The sequence below is a fragment of the Amblyomma americanum genome, chromosome 3 (genome assembly GCF_052857255.1).
Source record: "Amblyomma americanum isolate KBUSLIRL-KWMA chromosome 3, ASM5285725v1, whole genome shotgun sequence".
Taxonomy (NCBI): Eukaryota; Metazoa; Arthropoda; class Arachnida; order Ixodida; family Ixodidae; genus Amblyomma; species Amblyomma americanum.
Genome location: NC_135499.1, coordinates 69,083,121 through 69,098,797, shown reverse-complemented (window position 1 = coordinate 69,098,797; position 15,677 = coordinate 69,083,121). Strand labels below are relative to the sequence as shown.

General features: G+C 44.1%; 2 protein-coding genes and 1 long non-coding RNA gene across 3 annotated transcripts in view; 2 read left to right on the top strand and 1 right to left on the bottom strand.

The window, feature by feature from the left end:
- LOC144123035 (uncharacterized) overlaps window positions 1–15,677 on the bottom strand; it is a 132,754-nt gene that overhangs the window by 101,093 nt on the left and 15,984 nt on the right. The window lies entirely within an intron of this gene.
- Window positions 3,058–9,403, top strand: LOC144126350 (uncharacterized). The gene is made up of 2 exons (XM_077660415.1): window positions 3,058–3,108; window positions 8,486–9,403. The coding sequence occupies exon 2, from the start codon at window positions 8,495–8,497 to the stop codon at window positions 9,401–9,403; it is 909 nt and encodes a 302-aa protein (XP_077516541.1). The 5' UTR covers window positions 3,058–3,108; window positions 8,486–8,494.
- On the top strand, window positions 9,594–13,024 carry LOC144123034 (uncharacterized). Its single transcript, XM_077655956.1, has 4 exons — window positions 9,594–9,603; window positions 10,000–10,060; window positions 10,422–10,587; window positions 12,894–13,024. Exons 2-4 carry the CDS (start codon window positions 10,003–10,005, stop codon window positions 13,012–13,014), a joined length of 345 nt encoding a protein of 114 aa, XP_077512082.1. The 5' UTR covers window positions 9,594–9,603; window positions 10,000–10,002; the 3' UTR covers window positions 13,015–13,024.

Genomic DNA, 15,677 nt, shown 5'->3' with positions numbered 1-15,677 from the left:
ACAAAATAAAGCTAGTGAAGAGCGTCACTACAGATACACAGTAAGGTAACAGAAGCAGTGCACTAGAACAAATGAGACTCGGGCAAAATTTGAATGCATGGAAGTGGTAAACCTGTAATCTAGCATTGCTAGAAAAGAGGAGATTCACATCACGAAATGACTTTCCCAGCCATACCTCTACAAAAGCTGCATATAAAACTGAGACGTTGGCGGAATAATCGAAAACATTTGAAAAACGGAGCTGCAAGGCAAGGTTACGTCATTTGTTGATCCTTTTTCTCTGTTTTCTAGCTATCTGGCTTCAGGGCAAGATATTTGCAATGTTGCTCTTGCGTTCCGCGTGGGCATCGAGACAGCACGGCGATGCATCCACGAAACATGTCGGGCCATTTGAGAACGACTGAAAGATCATTTCACGCAGGTGAGGTAGGTCTTTGCAATATTCTTCCACTCTGCTATGAGAGTTGGCGCTGGTTGTCTCTCAGAGGTGTACCCTTCATGTGGCAGTTTTTCATGTTGTGAGCTTAAAGCGGCTTTTCAACAGGCTTCATAGTCCCCTCGGGATTTTTAGGATTCGTCGTGAAGTAGTGCTCTTGCACTGAATGGAACCTAATAGGGGAAATATTACAAAAAAAATCGTATTCCACAGGTCTGTCATTGGATGTTGGCTTTTGGTCATGCAGCATTTTGCAAGGTTGGTGCTGTCTATCTCACTCAAAGTGTTGCTGACTGCTTCCAGACATTTACAAAGGTGCAGTGGGAAGGAATTGCCAGGGATTTTGCCCTGCGATGGCAGTTTCCGAACTGCCTGGGAGCGGTTGACGGAAAACACGTGGCCATCGTCTGCCCTCCAAACTCCGGGAGCAAGTTCTACAACTACAAGGTAAAATTTTGCATGTTCAGTACGCTACACCCATTTAGATAGTTATGAAATATGTCTGAATTAACTGGCATTGACTACATGATTCTTGTATACACATTTGGAGCCACGCATAATTGGACAAGTCATACATGAGCTCCTTATACTCCATTTCATACACAGCAGGCAACGCTGTCAAAGCTAGCGTACCTATTTGCAGAGGCTGTCCATGCCCTAAAAATAGTTCACATTCAGTGAACATTACAGTAATGCTAGAGAGCCCGAACACTTGAGTGCCCAACAGCATCTATTATAGTTTCGCGGCGCACGCACTATTTCCTTAGGCTTCACAGCATTGCCTGCTATCTGTGAAACGACATACAGTAACCGGTGTCTCTTGTGTGCATAGTTGTTAACATGGCAAACAGGGTAACCAACCAAACCAATCTCACATGTCTCTTATAACAGTGTCTCTTATAATGAGATTTTACTGTACCATGCTGTATAGCATGCAGTCATGCCTTGTCATTGCCACACTGAACATTTCAGACTAGGTGTGATGCCACCTGTGCTAATTGTCTGTGCTACGCTTTTCATTTCAGGGCACATACTCTGTTGGGCTCATGGCCGTCGTCGACAGTGACTCCAAGTATATCCTTGTGGATGTCGTTGGTGAAGGCCGGCTTAGTGATAGCGGCACACTGAAAAAAAGTGGCTTCGGGTGTGACCTTAGTGAGGGACGCCTGGACATTCCAAGAATTTGAAGACTGCCTTCAAAAGCATTCTTCGCCGACTGCCCAGTTGAATGCTGGTCGTCGCGAGAGCCAGGCGCCATGCCACGCATTGACATGGACACAAGACTGCGCATAATTGCGCTATCTCTAGGTGGCCGAAGCCGCCGGGAAATCGTGCGAATAGTTGGATGCTCAAGGTACTCCGTAGATCGCATTGTACATGCTTATAGAGACGAGCAGCGCGTCGGGGATGCCCCAAGAGGAGGAAGGCCGCCTGCCACCAGTAGGGATGAAGACCTCTGGATTGTGGCAGCTGCAAATTTAGAGCCTACCCTGACCACTGAAGAAATTCGGCAGGAGCTCGCGCTAACTGCGTCTGTAGCAACCATTCGCCGGAGACTTCATGCGGCAGGACTTCGCAGTCGAAGTGCTTGCCAGAGGCCTCTGGTAAGTCAACGGGAGCGGCAAGAGCGCCTTCAATTTGCACGTAACCACATGTCGTGGGGAGAAGCTGAATGGAAGCTGGTCGTCTTCACCGACGAGTCAACCTTTGTCACACGGTGGGACCAGCAGCAGCGGGTTTGGAGAATCGTCGGCACCAGGTAAGAATACTTAATGAAATGTTCGCAGCACAGTAGAACGGACAGTATAGTGTCCCAATCGTGACAGCAGGGATTTGATCGAAGGAACCAAGAAATGCATATATCCGCCGTGGTGTCTCAGTGCTTACGACACTCGGATGCTCACCCAAAAGACGGAGGTTCGATCACGACCGCGGCGGTCGCATTTCGATGGATTCGGAATGCTAGAGGCCGGTGTGCTGTGCAGTGTCAGTGAGCATAAAAGAACCGCACGTGGCCGAAATTATCCGGAGCCGTCCACTGAGGCGTCCCTTATAGCCTGAGTCGCTTTGGGACTTTAAACCCCTATAAACTGAACCAAGCCAGTGAATGCATGACACGACACTTGTGCAGCATGCACCAACCACAGTCAACTGCTGCTTTAGGTTTTTGAAAAAAATGTAATTCTAGACTTTCCAAAGAATATTTAAAAAAAGTAGACTGATTACATTTACATTCAAGGAAGCTCCGGGTTCGGCTTAATGCCATGCAGCCTGTCTGTATTGTCAAATGTTTTGCATGAGAAAAACTACACTGTAAAAAAAGTGTGTAAAATTACAGGCGTTTTTGCAGAAATTTACTGTTGCCGCACGGAAAAAATCTGTTACTGGAAAAAACAGAAAGGTGATCAAGCAAAAAAACAGACATTTTGTTTTTGACCGCCGTGGTCTAGTCACGTGCGTCTCTGTTAAGAAGTAAGCTACGAATAATGCACCTGAACACCTTAAAAACATCCGTTTATTTTTTAAAGCCTAGAGTGTAGTAAACTAAATTTTTCGCACAACTAGTACTATGTGATTGCTTTTGATGCGGAGCTGCACTTTCGCAAGATGACTTACGCATGAAGAGGGGTTTGGTGTCTTCGTGCATCGATTTATTCGTTTCATTTGGAAAGGTGAGTGAACAAACAATCTCTGCCACTTGATACAGTGTGATTTGCTTTGTGTCACCGGTGCAAATCTCTAAACTATATTGTAGATGTTGCGTGCGATGGAGGTGGATTACTGTAGCGAAATATTAAGGCATGGGCACATAGCTCGCATCTCACTAAATAGCGGGAAAGCCCTAGCCCTGCGTAACTTTCATCCTCCGCCTTGCGGTTTCAAGCTGCCTACGCTCCGTAAACTGTTCATGGTGAAGGTGCAGCTTTGACACGCAGTTAAATTAAAAGTTAAAACGAACAGGACGAGCGCTCACGCGCGAATCACTTGCCGCCGCGGACGCCGCCGTAGCGGCAAGCGTCGTGTGTCTATTCCATATTTCATTGTGCTAGCTTCTAAATCGTGCCGCGGCCTCGCTACCGAAACCACGCAGCCCTTAATTTTCATCGCATTCACGATTGCCTCTAAAGGCTATCTGAAATCTTTGCAGCGTGTTTTAACGTGGTGTGTGCGTTAAATTTGAGATCTGCCGGGGCTCGGGTTCTCGCTTGAGCTTCAGCTCGCGGCATTGGCCGCCGCGCCGACTGTCGTCATTCGGCCGGCGCATCGGCCACTCGCGCGAGCCGAACCAGTCTAGCGAGATTCCAGCCCTGCGTCAGCTTGTTGTTCCGAATGCAGCGGCATCGCATCTTGCTCACGTGGAGCTACGGCTGAGCGGAGGCCGTTCGGCTCACGGTATCTTTGAACTCACGAGTGTTCAGACTCTGCATGCGTACGCGAACTTTCTCGAGTAAACAAAGCTGCGGTCTTGGCCCTTGCCTAGCTGTCGACAAGCAACGTCGACCCGGAGGTGGATCGTTCGTTTCCAGCTTTGCGGTTGCTACGCAGCCTGCGCTCCCCCGTGTATTGCGGTGGAGCATGTCTTCGCCTCAGTAGGCTCGGCGGCCTGGTCGCCGCCGCTGTATCGGCATAAGCGTCAAATAGATTCCACACGGCTTTTGCTATGGCTGTGAAATATAATCTGAAAATTTTAATGTTGAATATGCTGTTTGATCTGTTTGTCGGCTAATGAGACTACCATATTGGACTATATCACGTATTACGGACAGTTCTGGACGGTGAGATGCATGTTATGCGGGGAACGGGTCGTCGGTCACCCGCACGTGTCAGTTCTCTTCGGAGGCTGGCGCAGAATTGTAAACGGCGTAGATGCTTGACAGCATGCTTAAATTACAATGAAATGAACGCTACCTGAACTCGAGGTAGTAAAGGACTAAATACTGACACTTAATTACCGACCCTTAATTAGCGATAAACAATTAGTGAATAAAATGGCTATAAATGCTCCGAATGTAATCAGACGAACGGTATTTGACCTGGAGGTAGTAAAGGAGAAATGGTGACCTCTGATAAGTGACCCTTCATTAGTCAAAAGCAATTAGGGAATTAAATTACCAGAAAATCAACCAAATCAACAGTACTTGAACTTGACATAATAATTTAACAATTAGTAGTACCTGACTAGTGACCGCTAATTAGTGAAGAGTAATTAGTGACTTAAATAACCAAAATTCTCCGAATGTAATCAAATTAACAGTACTTGAACTGGACATTGCAGAGGACTAAATATACTTGTATCGAATAAAACTGATTACTTATAATCAGTTTTGGTCCAGTTTGGCTGAGGTCAATTTTTGGGTGAACCATGCTGAAATTTGGCGGTGGCCCGGGCACCAAATTCCAAGTTAACTCATGTTCGGGTCATGGTTGACCCTGGTTATGGCTATCATGTGTAGGCACAGTGTCATCACTATGCTTGGTTAACTGTTATAGTGTTCCTATGCAGCTGCTGCTATGCAGCTGCTTCTCAAGTAAGCAAGAGCAGAATTTTCTTGGGGTAGGAACCTCCGGATTAGTGCTTTCGCGCTAAAAACTGGCAGAAATGCATTCACAACCTGAGCGGAAGGCTCCCGGCCTTTGTAAAGTAGTAGATACTAACTTAAGGCATCCGCAATCACGCTGCAGCTCAGTCAAGAGAGCCTGTAACTAAGCCAAAATAAAACCGCAATCATCACGCACTAGTGCATGGCCGCGGTATTCAAAGCAAATGCGACGATAGAAGTACAACGTGGACTAGCTAACACTGATCATCCATTTACTTTGCGTGACAGATGCATATACCAGAGAACAAGCCTAAATAACAGCTCCTATGTAAGGCACTGTTTGGGTTTCAGTATAAAAAAGAAAACGACTTCTACCATGTTCAGTACAGGTGTGTTCAAGCTTATGTATTCAAATGCATGCTGTTTACAGTACAAATTAGTGTCTACGGTGCTGCTATACTAATTGGTTGAAAGTCAGCATGCGAGGCGTCTCCCAATTAATGATTGATCATACTGAGCTCAAGGCAATTTTTATCTAACGTATGTACAATCGTGGTAGCGCAGGAAGGATGAGCATCACGATCGACAAAAAATGTACAATTAAGGCGACGCGTTAAAGCCGAAAAATAAGAAAGGTGGCTTACTTCCTGCTGTGGCGGCAAGAACTAGTGGCGCAGGTTAAGTGCACATCTCCCATACTCCCATACTCTCCCAGTTTCTATCCTTGTATAGCTAACAATCTTAAAGTTATGTGGATAAAAATTTAATTATTTCCATTCTGGTTTTTTCAGCGATGTACTCCTGCAGCATATGCAGCAACATTACTTCGTCCCTCTCTTCCTTCTACAAGCACATCGCTTTGCACAAAAATGTGAACCAGTTCCGCGTCAAGTGCCCTTTTCGAAGTTGTTGCAAGACGTTCCGTAAAGTCGGCAGCGTGTACAGCCACATATGCCGTGAACACAGACAAGCACGACGTGCAGAAGGCGAAAGCCGCAGTGCTATAACTGTTCACAGATGTGACTTCGTGTGCTCTGTGGATGCCTGCATTCAGCTCTGCAAAGATTATAAATCTCTTGTGGCACACTTGAAATGTCACATTACCGAAGGGACAGAGGTGAAGTGCCCATTTCAGAACTGCAGCAAAGCGTACAAGAACAAGGCTTCTTTCTCCTCCCACCTTTCACGCTACCACGTAAAGGCTACAAACTCAGCTCCACAATCGCAGGTTCAAACTATGGTCAGTGCAATTGCTTCAGAAGCTGTCACAGGAAATATTCAGTCTGCTGAGAACTCCTGGGACAACGAGCTTGAAGAAGCTCCAATTGCAAGTACTCATGAAGGTTCCCCCAGAGACTGCCAGGAAACATGCAGTGACGAAGTTACTGATGCTTTCGCTCATCTATACCTGAGATTGCTGTCAGAGCGTCACGTTCCTTCATCCACTGTGCAGCTGATAGCAGAGGCTATATATGACATTCAGACCGCTAATGTTTCGATGATGACTTCCATTCTTAAAGCTAGGCTCAAACATGTTGTGTGCAGTGAAGAAGTTGACAAGATAATCGACGAAGCTTTTGAAGGAGATCTTGTCTTAGCTGTGCACAGAGATCCGGGTGGTGTGTTCCGCAGTAAGCACACCCGTAACTTACATTTCAAGAAACGCTTTCTCTTTGTGGAGCCTGTTACAATACTACTGGGAAGAAACAAAAGAAATAGGGATGCAACATTCTATTACGTGCCAGTATTAAAAACACTGGAGGCCATGCTAGAAAATGAAGCTGTGGTTAAGCAGTGTGATGAACTCTTACCAAACACCAACAGAGTAATGAAAGACTTCACCGATGGCAGTGTTTTCAAGTCTATTTTACTTTACAAGGATCATCCAAAAGCGTTAAAGCTAATTCTTTTCCAGGATGCTTTCGAAGTCGTAAACCCACTCGGTTCTGCGAAGAAGAAGCACAAGCTGCTTGCAGTTTATTTAATTCTTGGCAATCTTTATTCATGGAAGAGATGCTCAACTGACTCCATCAAGCTCTGCTTGCTTTGCAGTGAGACTTACTTTAAATACTTTGGTCAAGACAAAATATTTGCACCCCTGATTGATGATCTGAAAAAGCTCGAAGCAGGCACAGTCGTCACTACAAAGGGCACACGTCTGATTGGCACAGTGTGCGCAATCCTCGGTGACAATCTTGGAAGCCATGGAATTGGTGGCTTTGTTGAAAACTTTAGCAATGCAACACACATCTGCAGGTTTTGTTTGGCGGAAAGAAGAGACCTCTTTTCTCCACTTGCATTGTCAGGTGTATTCGAGCTGAGAACACCAGACAATTACAACAGTGCTGTCCTAACCTTAGCAGCCGATAGTTCCTTAAGTGCAGAAAAGGGAGTAAAGTTTAGGTCTTTGTTCAACGATCTGAAGTATTTCGACGTTTGTGCACCAGGGCTTCCCCCTTGTTTGGCACACGATCTTTTTGAAGGCATAGTGTCATTCGACCTTTCTTTGTATATACAATATTTTGTCACAGTTTGTGAGTGGATTTCTCTAGAGGATCTCAATAACCGTATAGGTGGCTTTCCTTTTAAGCACAGCGGCCTCAATGACAGACCATGTGAGGTTCCTGTAAAAAAATCACTTGGAGGCCATGCTATTCAGAACTGGAATATGGTTCGTTTTCTTCCCCTCTTCCTAGTCGGTTCCGTTCAGTCTACAGAGAATGAGGTCTGGAAGCAGGTTCTGTTGCTGTCAGAAATTGTTCTTTTAGTTACTGCGCCAGCAGTTACAAGTGCAATGGCTATGAGGCTCCAAGATATCATCGAAGATTACATGACAAGCAGAGCAGCTCTGTTCCCAAATATTCCATTGAGGCCAAAACACCATTACCTTCTTCACTATCCAATGCTTATTATGCAGTTTGGTCCCCTGATCAGATTGTGGACAATGCGATGCGAGAGCAAACACAGCTACTTCAAGAAATGTGCTAGAAATTGTCAAAATTTCAAGAATTTGACGTTGACTTTATCTCGGCGGCATCAGCTTTTCCAAGCTTACAAGAACACAGGAAGCAGTACTGACGTTCTCGACAATGCATCTACTTTCATGATCAACCTTTGCAGTCCTGAAATTCAGAACAAAGTTCGGGAAGTTGTTTCTGATGAAGGGGAAATTTTCTCAACACAGCAAGCAACTATTCGGGGTCTGTTGTATGAGTGCAAAATGCTAGTTGTAATGTCACGGCAGAACGGCGAACTAAAGTTTGGGGAAATACAGCTGATCCTGTCAAAAGATGCCCGGCATTTTTTTCTTGTAAAAACTGTTAGTACATCGTATGAACCAGGAATGCAGTATTTTAACATCTTAAGTAATGACGGTCCAATCAAGTGCATTGAGCTCGACAGCTTGCTTGACAACACACCATTAATCCAGTACAACCTTGCCCGCTACAGTTATCCTGTTTTTGTTTTGAAGCATGGATTACTTGATGGAGTTTAAAATGTGTTTCAGATAGCTGCAATGGAGTTGGAACAACGAATTTCCAACTGGCTGCCAGCCCTGGACAAGGAGATTGTAGAGCTGACAGTCCAGAAGCTGCAGCAATGTGGTGTAGAGTCCCTGGAACATCTGAAGTATGTGGTTGAAGAGGATTTGCAATTTTTAAAGCCCATCAGCAGAAGGATTCTTCTTGAAAGGTTTCACTCAGCGGCTACGCCCAACCCACCAGTGTCACTTTCTCCCAACGACATTCAATCGCCTACAAGCACACAGTGTGCAAGCTTTTCTACACCTTGGGAGGTTTTCCCACCACAGCTTATGAAGGCTTGCCAAGAAGGGAAGCGTCCAGTAAAGAGCGACTTGAATGAAATGGTACGACTTGTGAGTGACCATATTCTTGCCATAAACAGGAAGCCAGGTCGCAAGATCTTGAGGGCCATCGCAGCTGAAATTGTGAGCCATTACCCGAAGACATTCGAGGACACCCTAAATGGGGCAGTAATTGGCTCGGGTATTGAGACACTCTTGTGGAAACTTGAAAACTGTGTTAGCAACAAACGAAGGCCAAGCTCTGAGCAGCCACATCAGTTCGAACCGGACGATGAACTGGACTTGAGTGTCAAACAAGTGAAGATTCAGAGAGACTCATATGGGTGTGTGGCATGGCAACCAAAGCTTCCATCTGACGAGACTGCTGACTCACAGGAGAAGAAAAAAGACGACTTGCTGTCGCAGTTCAGGCTTGCGTTTCCAGATGAGACCATGGTTGCACAGCTCATGTCAGAGACTTATGCATCACAACGTCAGCTTATCAATGCATCCAAAAATATTCAAGACATTGAGCGAAGCTGGCCATTTCTGTGTCAGGCAAAGCACCTGACCAACCACGTAAACATCTTGCTAGGCTCAAATGTTGCAGACTTTCGATGACGGACTAAAGACTGTTGGACGGCAAGTTTTTCGTTACGCACACAGCCAAGTAAAAAAAGAATGTGTGAAGTCTTGTCTCCAAGAAATAGAAGCTGCCAAAACTAACAGGAAGTCAATGGGTAGTTGAATACGAAGCCATGCCACTACTACTGCTCGCAATCTTCGGAGAAGACAAAGAGCTGCTCTACAAGCTAACAGAGGTAAAAACTGACAAATGTAGTTTGCATTATTTCCTTGCAGTCGTCGCAAGTTATTGCACAATGTGAAGTGTCCCATTAATTTATTCCTCCCAATAACCAAGTCAGCACTGCCTTTTATAACAGTAGTGCAGTGATTGTTTTACCCACGTCTCTAACTGAGATAACTGAGATAACAGAAAAATCTGGAAGTTTTATGTCAACCTTGCCCATAAACAAAAATTTATCCTCAAAGCCAGCAGACTTGCTGCGGTGTGTTTTAGCGTGCGACGCAATGGTAACTCATATTTAAGTGAAATGGCGTCTGTGTTGAGGACTTAAGGCAACATTTTTCTTTTATTACTTGCCATTGACTGATCCTAATGCTAATGCACATGTGAATTGGATTTTTCATATAAGGAGATGGCCAGCGACGATGACTTGGGGGATCTGCCAAGCTGTCCTTTCATCTGCGTGAAAGGTAAGATACTGATGACTGACTAAAGGGGCAGTTCTTAAAAAAATTGCTGAAAAATGCACTATATGGTGCTACCTTGTCCGAAATGCAAATCTTTATTATATTAGACAAATGTATGCAATTTATTAAAAGATACTTCCCGCTGATTGAAATGCTTAATGAGTATTGCTGGCTCGATGTGCCTATCATATATAGGTCAATGCAATCTTCGTCGTTATCCCTTCCTCGTTTTTCACTTATCCTCCTAAACCTAATGGTGATGGACCCACCCCTCTGAATAAAGAGACTTTACGTGGAACTGAAAGACATAATAAAAACAGAAGGACAAAGCGAATAATAATGCTTCCTTCCAACTCTTTTCCAGGATGGACTTTTCTCACTGCTAATTCATACGCAATCTGCGTGGACACCCATCCAGTGCTTCATGCATCGAAGCCAGACGAGGCCTTCAAGCTGCTGTTCTTTGCCCATTTTGCTTTTAACATCCAGTACCAGAAGGAGACGAGCCTGTGCTTGGAATTCACACAGAGGTAAGAACTGAAGCCAATGTTCACTCACCTGTACACTTGCCTGACGTCACAGCACGCCCTGTGCAAATGCATACTGCAGTCTGCCAATCTTCCAAAACCTTATTTAGAAAAGCGGTTACTACGCTGCTAAACTGAGTGTACGTGAAGAAAATGCACTTCAACTGAAAAACTTTTTGAACAGTGTGCGTGTTCATTGTGAATATCATACTGTCAATGAAGTTTGCTTATAGAGGTGAAAGTTGGCATTTCTTCAGTTTGGCATTGAACTAGCACTGGGACACAATAATGCTAAAGATATTTGGTAGTGTGCTGTAGTATAGGAGCAGCAGCGAAGAAAATTTGCTTTAAGGTAGGGAGTTTTAGCAACATTGTAGTACAAGAAATTAATAATTGATTTACCATTGACTGACGTAATAACATGCCCTCATTATCCAGTCTCATTTTTGAAAATATGTGTCAAACAGCGAGACGTCATAAAGAAACCTTTAATCTCTATAGTTAACCGCAGCAGCAGCTTGGGATCACGCCTGTGTGCTGTCTATTAGTTCTGCTGGAAGGCTAATGCAAGAGCATACAGACAAGGATGCATTCTAGTAAAGGTGAATGTCTGAGATCAGGTATTTTGTTTGTTGTTATAATAAAGCACAACACCAAAAACAAAGCAAGTGACAAGCACGCAACTGTATTATAAACGTTAATTTTTTTTAACCTTTGCCGCCTTCTATTTTAAAAAGTGTGAGAAATGCGCCGGTGCTTTCTATTGTGCTGGATTGTACTGCAAAGTGGACATTATGTACCTCATAAGGATGAATAATTAGACGATTAATCAGCTTAAATTAGCTAACAAACTTTACTATTTCTGCTTTTTAAAGGGAAGGTTGTATTGCAAAATTTATCTGGCAACATCGAAGGTTAGGCTTATTTTGAAATTTTGTTACTCGGCAATGTATTTCAAAGGAAAGCTTGTTCAATTGGCTGGCCCACTTTACCTATCTATACAATGCCGTAACTGCGCATCGTATTCTTGCCGAAATCTAGTTAACTTATACATCATAAAAATACACTAACTGTGCCTGTACTTGCTGCATGCATTAGAAGTGCGAGAAGCGATTTTTCTATGAATATGCAATGGTGGAAAGCTGACTCAACGAGCTTTCGTATGTGTATTTTTGTTGGTCGATGTCTGGAATGATACTGCCATTTAGGAGTATTTAAAAACAGCTCATATTCAAAGTTGACGACCATCAATTTTGCAACATAACCTACCTTGCTTCTGAGATGAAAAATAAAAGTCAGTCAAAGTTAATTATGTAACTACAGATACATTTGAGGCACCTAATGTCTGCCTTGCTGTACAGTGCAGCTCAGAAGACCACACCGACGTAGCTAAGTATTTAAAACATATCTTCAAAAGTGACAAAAATCACCCTGTATATAAAATATCAATCGGAAGGAAAAATGTCTCTCCCGCTCTTTTTCTGCCGCATCTCACACACACACACACACACTTAAGGTAATGGAATCGGGGTACGGATTTCAGGCTGTTTTTTATGAGAGAGGGGTGCGTCCTGACATGGCAAACCGTTGTAGCAAGGTAGGCAAAAGAGACCTAACGTTTTACTAAAGCACGTTTCTACTTGTTTTATCCGTTCAATCCTCCTCATTCATAGGGCCACATGTACTGTAGTGGCTATGAGTTCCTAGGGTGCATAAGCTACGAACGAGTCTGACACTTTTATCATTACCCACTGGATCAAAACCTCACTTGTGGAGATGAAAGTCGATCTCAAGTCATTCAATATGTGGTAGTAAAATGAGGTGATCACTGAGAAGCAAGGTGCTTAAATGACTTCAGTAGCATCCTAGATACTTCTGTTTCCAATGGTACCTGTATGACCGGAAACTCCAACACATGCCTCGTAAACAATGACATTGTAGAAGCATCGTATGCTCTTTCCGCCCAGCACTGCCTGTGAGTCATGCTGATCTGTGGTTGTTGATAAAACGAATCTTGCTGCTTTATCGCTATGAGGAGCTTGAAAAGAAGGTTTGAGCAGCAAAGTGACGCCTCACAAAGCTAGAGTTTTATTTCTGGGTGGGAACAGGTAAGATATTAGTGTTTTTTTTTTACTTAGCTTTTACCCCTCTTACGTAGCGGATCATATATGAGACCTGATTTTTTTAACACATCCGCCCTTGTCAGAGTGGTTGTGCAAGTGTAGAACGAATATATTTTTGTCTTTCAACTATAAAAATTAAGTTTTTGTGCCTGGTCGTTAGTGATAGCTCGTGGCTCTTTGTTTCAGGGCTATTGCAGGTATTAATCCTGCAAGAGGAACAAAGGTGCAAAAGAATGGCGGGAAGCAGCACTGCCTGTCACCAAGAGTGGCTGCACTCGTAACGGCTTTGAAAGACTATGACTTTTAGATTTTTAGTTTCTGTTGCTGTGTTGTATAACATTTTATTATGTTGGGCTCAGAAATAGTTTTCGAACTATAGAAGACTGCTGATGCTGATGTGACTTTCGATTTAATAAAGTGTTCATTCATATCAAGCTGCTTGGCTTTTGGTTCTCAGGCAATGCTATACTGATGAAAATCAGTGTGTTGTGCAAACGTCTCATATTTAGATATTCTTAAATTACTACACGCAACTTCCCTCGAGCAACGAATTATGTAATATCACACTTTCATTGGTATAAACGACGCAAAGATCGTATTTGTAATTTAATGAGCCCTTGTGCTTGCACAGAAACCGTATTTTGTGCGGGGAAAAAAATTGTAATAAAAGAACAACTAATAGTAAACAGAACATTGCAGGAATTTCAAATATATTTTCTGCAACCCAAAAAGAAAATTGTGTGTAAATTAACAGGGCAGCCAAAAACAGACAACTAAACTCAATTTGCAGTCACAGATTTTCTGTACATGATAGAAAAGAAACATTGTAAAATAACAGAATAACTGAAAACAGAAAAGTGAATTTCACAGATTTTCTGTACACGACAGAAAAGAAACACTGTAAAATAACAGAATAACTGAAAACAGAAAAATGAATTTCACAGACATTTTACAAGCTTTCAGTAAATAATGAGAAAGAAAAACCTGAAAATCACAAACTTGCTTTGAAACAGAAAATGAAATTTCACAGAAATTTTACAGGGATTTTCGGTAAATGATAAAAATCTAACATTGTAAAATAACCGAAAAACTGAAAAACGGAAAACAGAACTGTACAGACATTTTCTGGCAGGACAGCTGCCAGAAAATGTCTGTTTTTTTGGAAAAAATTTTTTACAGTGTAGTGCTAAATCGCACTTACTAGTTAATACAATATAACAGTTTGATGCATGCATCATACGTGCAGGTATGACCAAGAATACATACACAACGTTGCAGCCAGCGGCCGCTGTGCGGTCAGTGTGTGGGGTGCGATTACAAGTTACGGTCTTGGACCGCTTCACAGAATTGAAGGGACATTCAGAGCCGATGCCTACGTCGATGTCATTCAACAAGTACTGGTCCCCTTTTTGCTGGACGGACCATTTCCTGATGGACTGTTCTTGTTACAGCATGACAGGAGCCCCATACATACGGCCACGTAAGTGGATCAACTGCTGCGCGGCTTAGAATGCTGAAGATAGAACGCAGCTAAACACTGAGTATGCTACGGAGAAAGTGAGAATTTTCTGAACTCTGTCACCTCAACTCGTCCGTCGTCATTTCTGCGATGCGCTACGTCTTTGTGGTGAAATGCCAGCGTGGTCAAATACCTTCCCTACAGTCGGACCCAACTCAAGAACGCAGCGACGAATGCGCCTCAAAGGAAGCCCTCCAGCCATTGGCATGGACCGGTTTTCATTACTTTGTGGTCAATGACCAAGCGTGAAATCACAGGTGAAAGGCGGGTACCTCTCTGAAATGGGATTAACAGCAACGTCACGAGACCCGGTCGATGCCATTGACTGGAAGGTCTCCTTCGAGGAGTATTTGTAGCTGCGTTCTTGAGTTGTACCCAATTATAGCAAACAGTGAGTATTGCAGTGTTGAGGCGGCTGCATCGAAAACAATTAAGAGCGCAGTTCTTAAGCGCCCGTTCGTGGGTTGAGCCGCGTCTCCATTGCTGGTGAAACCGACAGAACGAGAGTACCGCGGCTAGCTCATAGACCGCGCCAGGGTTGGCGCCTGAGATGGCGCGCACTATAAAAGACAAAGTTTCTTACTATTAACTAGAGGGAAAGCTGGCGGCGTTGCACTTCGGCCACCATGGGCGCTCAAAGCATCATGGAGCGATGAGCTACTTAGTGCGGGACAGTCGGGTTTTTTTCAGGGAACGCAGAGTGGCGTTACTCAGATGTGCCATTCCGTCCACGGCGCGCCCCGCGCGCAGACGACTTCGGCGCGAACGTAGTGCGCAAAAGCCATAGTAGCGAAAACGGAACAGCACAGGACGCAAATAAATGACTCTTGTTTTTTGAAATGTCATTAAAAAACCTCTTAAAGTGTTTAAGCCACTGCAGTTTTCCTGAGAACATATTTCATTTTAAAAATACGCCTATTAAGGACGAAATATTGGTTTTTGTGGTCTGCAATACTTGGCCAATAGGAGAGCAAGCCATCGCTTATTTCGGGCAAACTTTACATTTACATGCTTTTCTGCTCGTTTGTGGCAATTTATAGACAGGATATTGAATGTTAGGGGGATTCTTGATTATCGAACAACGTTTGCTTTTTCATTATTTTTGGCCAAAAGTTGTGGTTCTGCGGTCAGTAGCTCTCCGCCCCATGATGCTTAGAGCGCCCATGGTGGTACAGGTGGTCTCGAGGAAGCTCCATGCAAACTCCCATAGGCGGGGCGCCAGCTTTCCCTCTAGTTAATAGTAAGAAACTCTATGATGAAAGTGGTGCGAGCAGTGTGCGTCGTCCATCACCACAGCATGAGTTCGCACGAGCGGAGGTAGGGTGGCGAGCGGAGGGGATGTCTGCGGCGGCACGCGACCACCCGCAGCCACGCGCTCCCTCCTCGCAGTCGTGCCACGTTCCGCTCCATTGGAGGGAGCTGCTGTTAAATGTGCTGCACGCAATAAATTG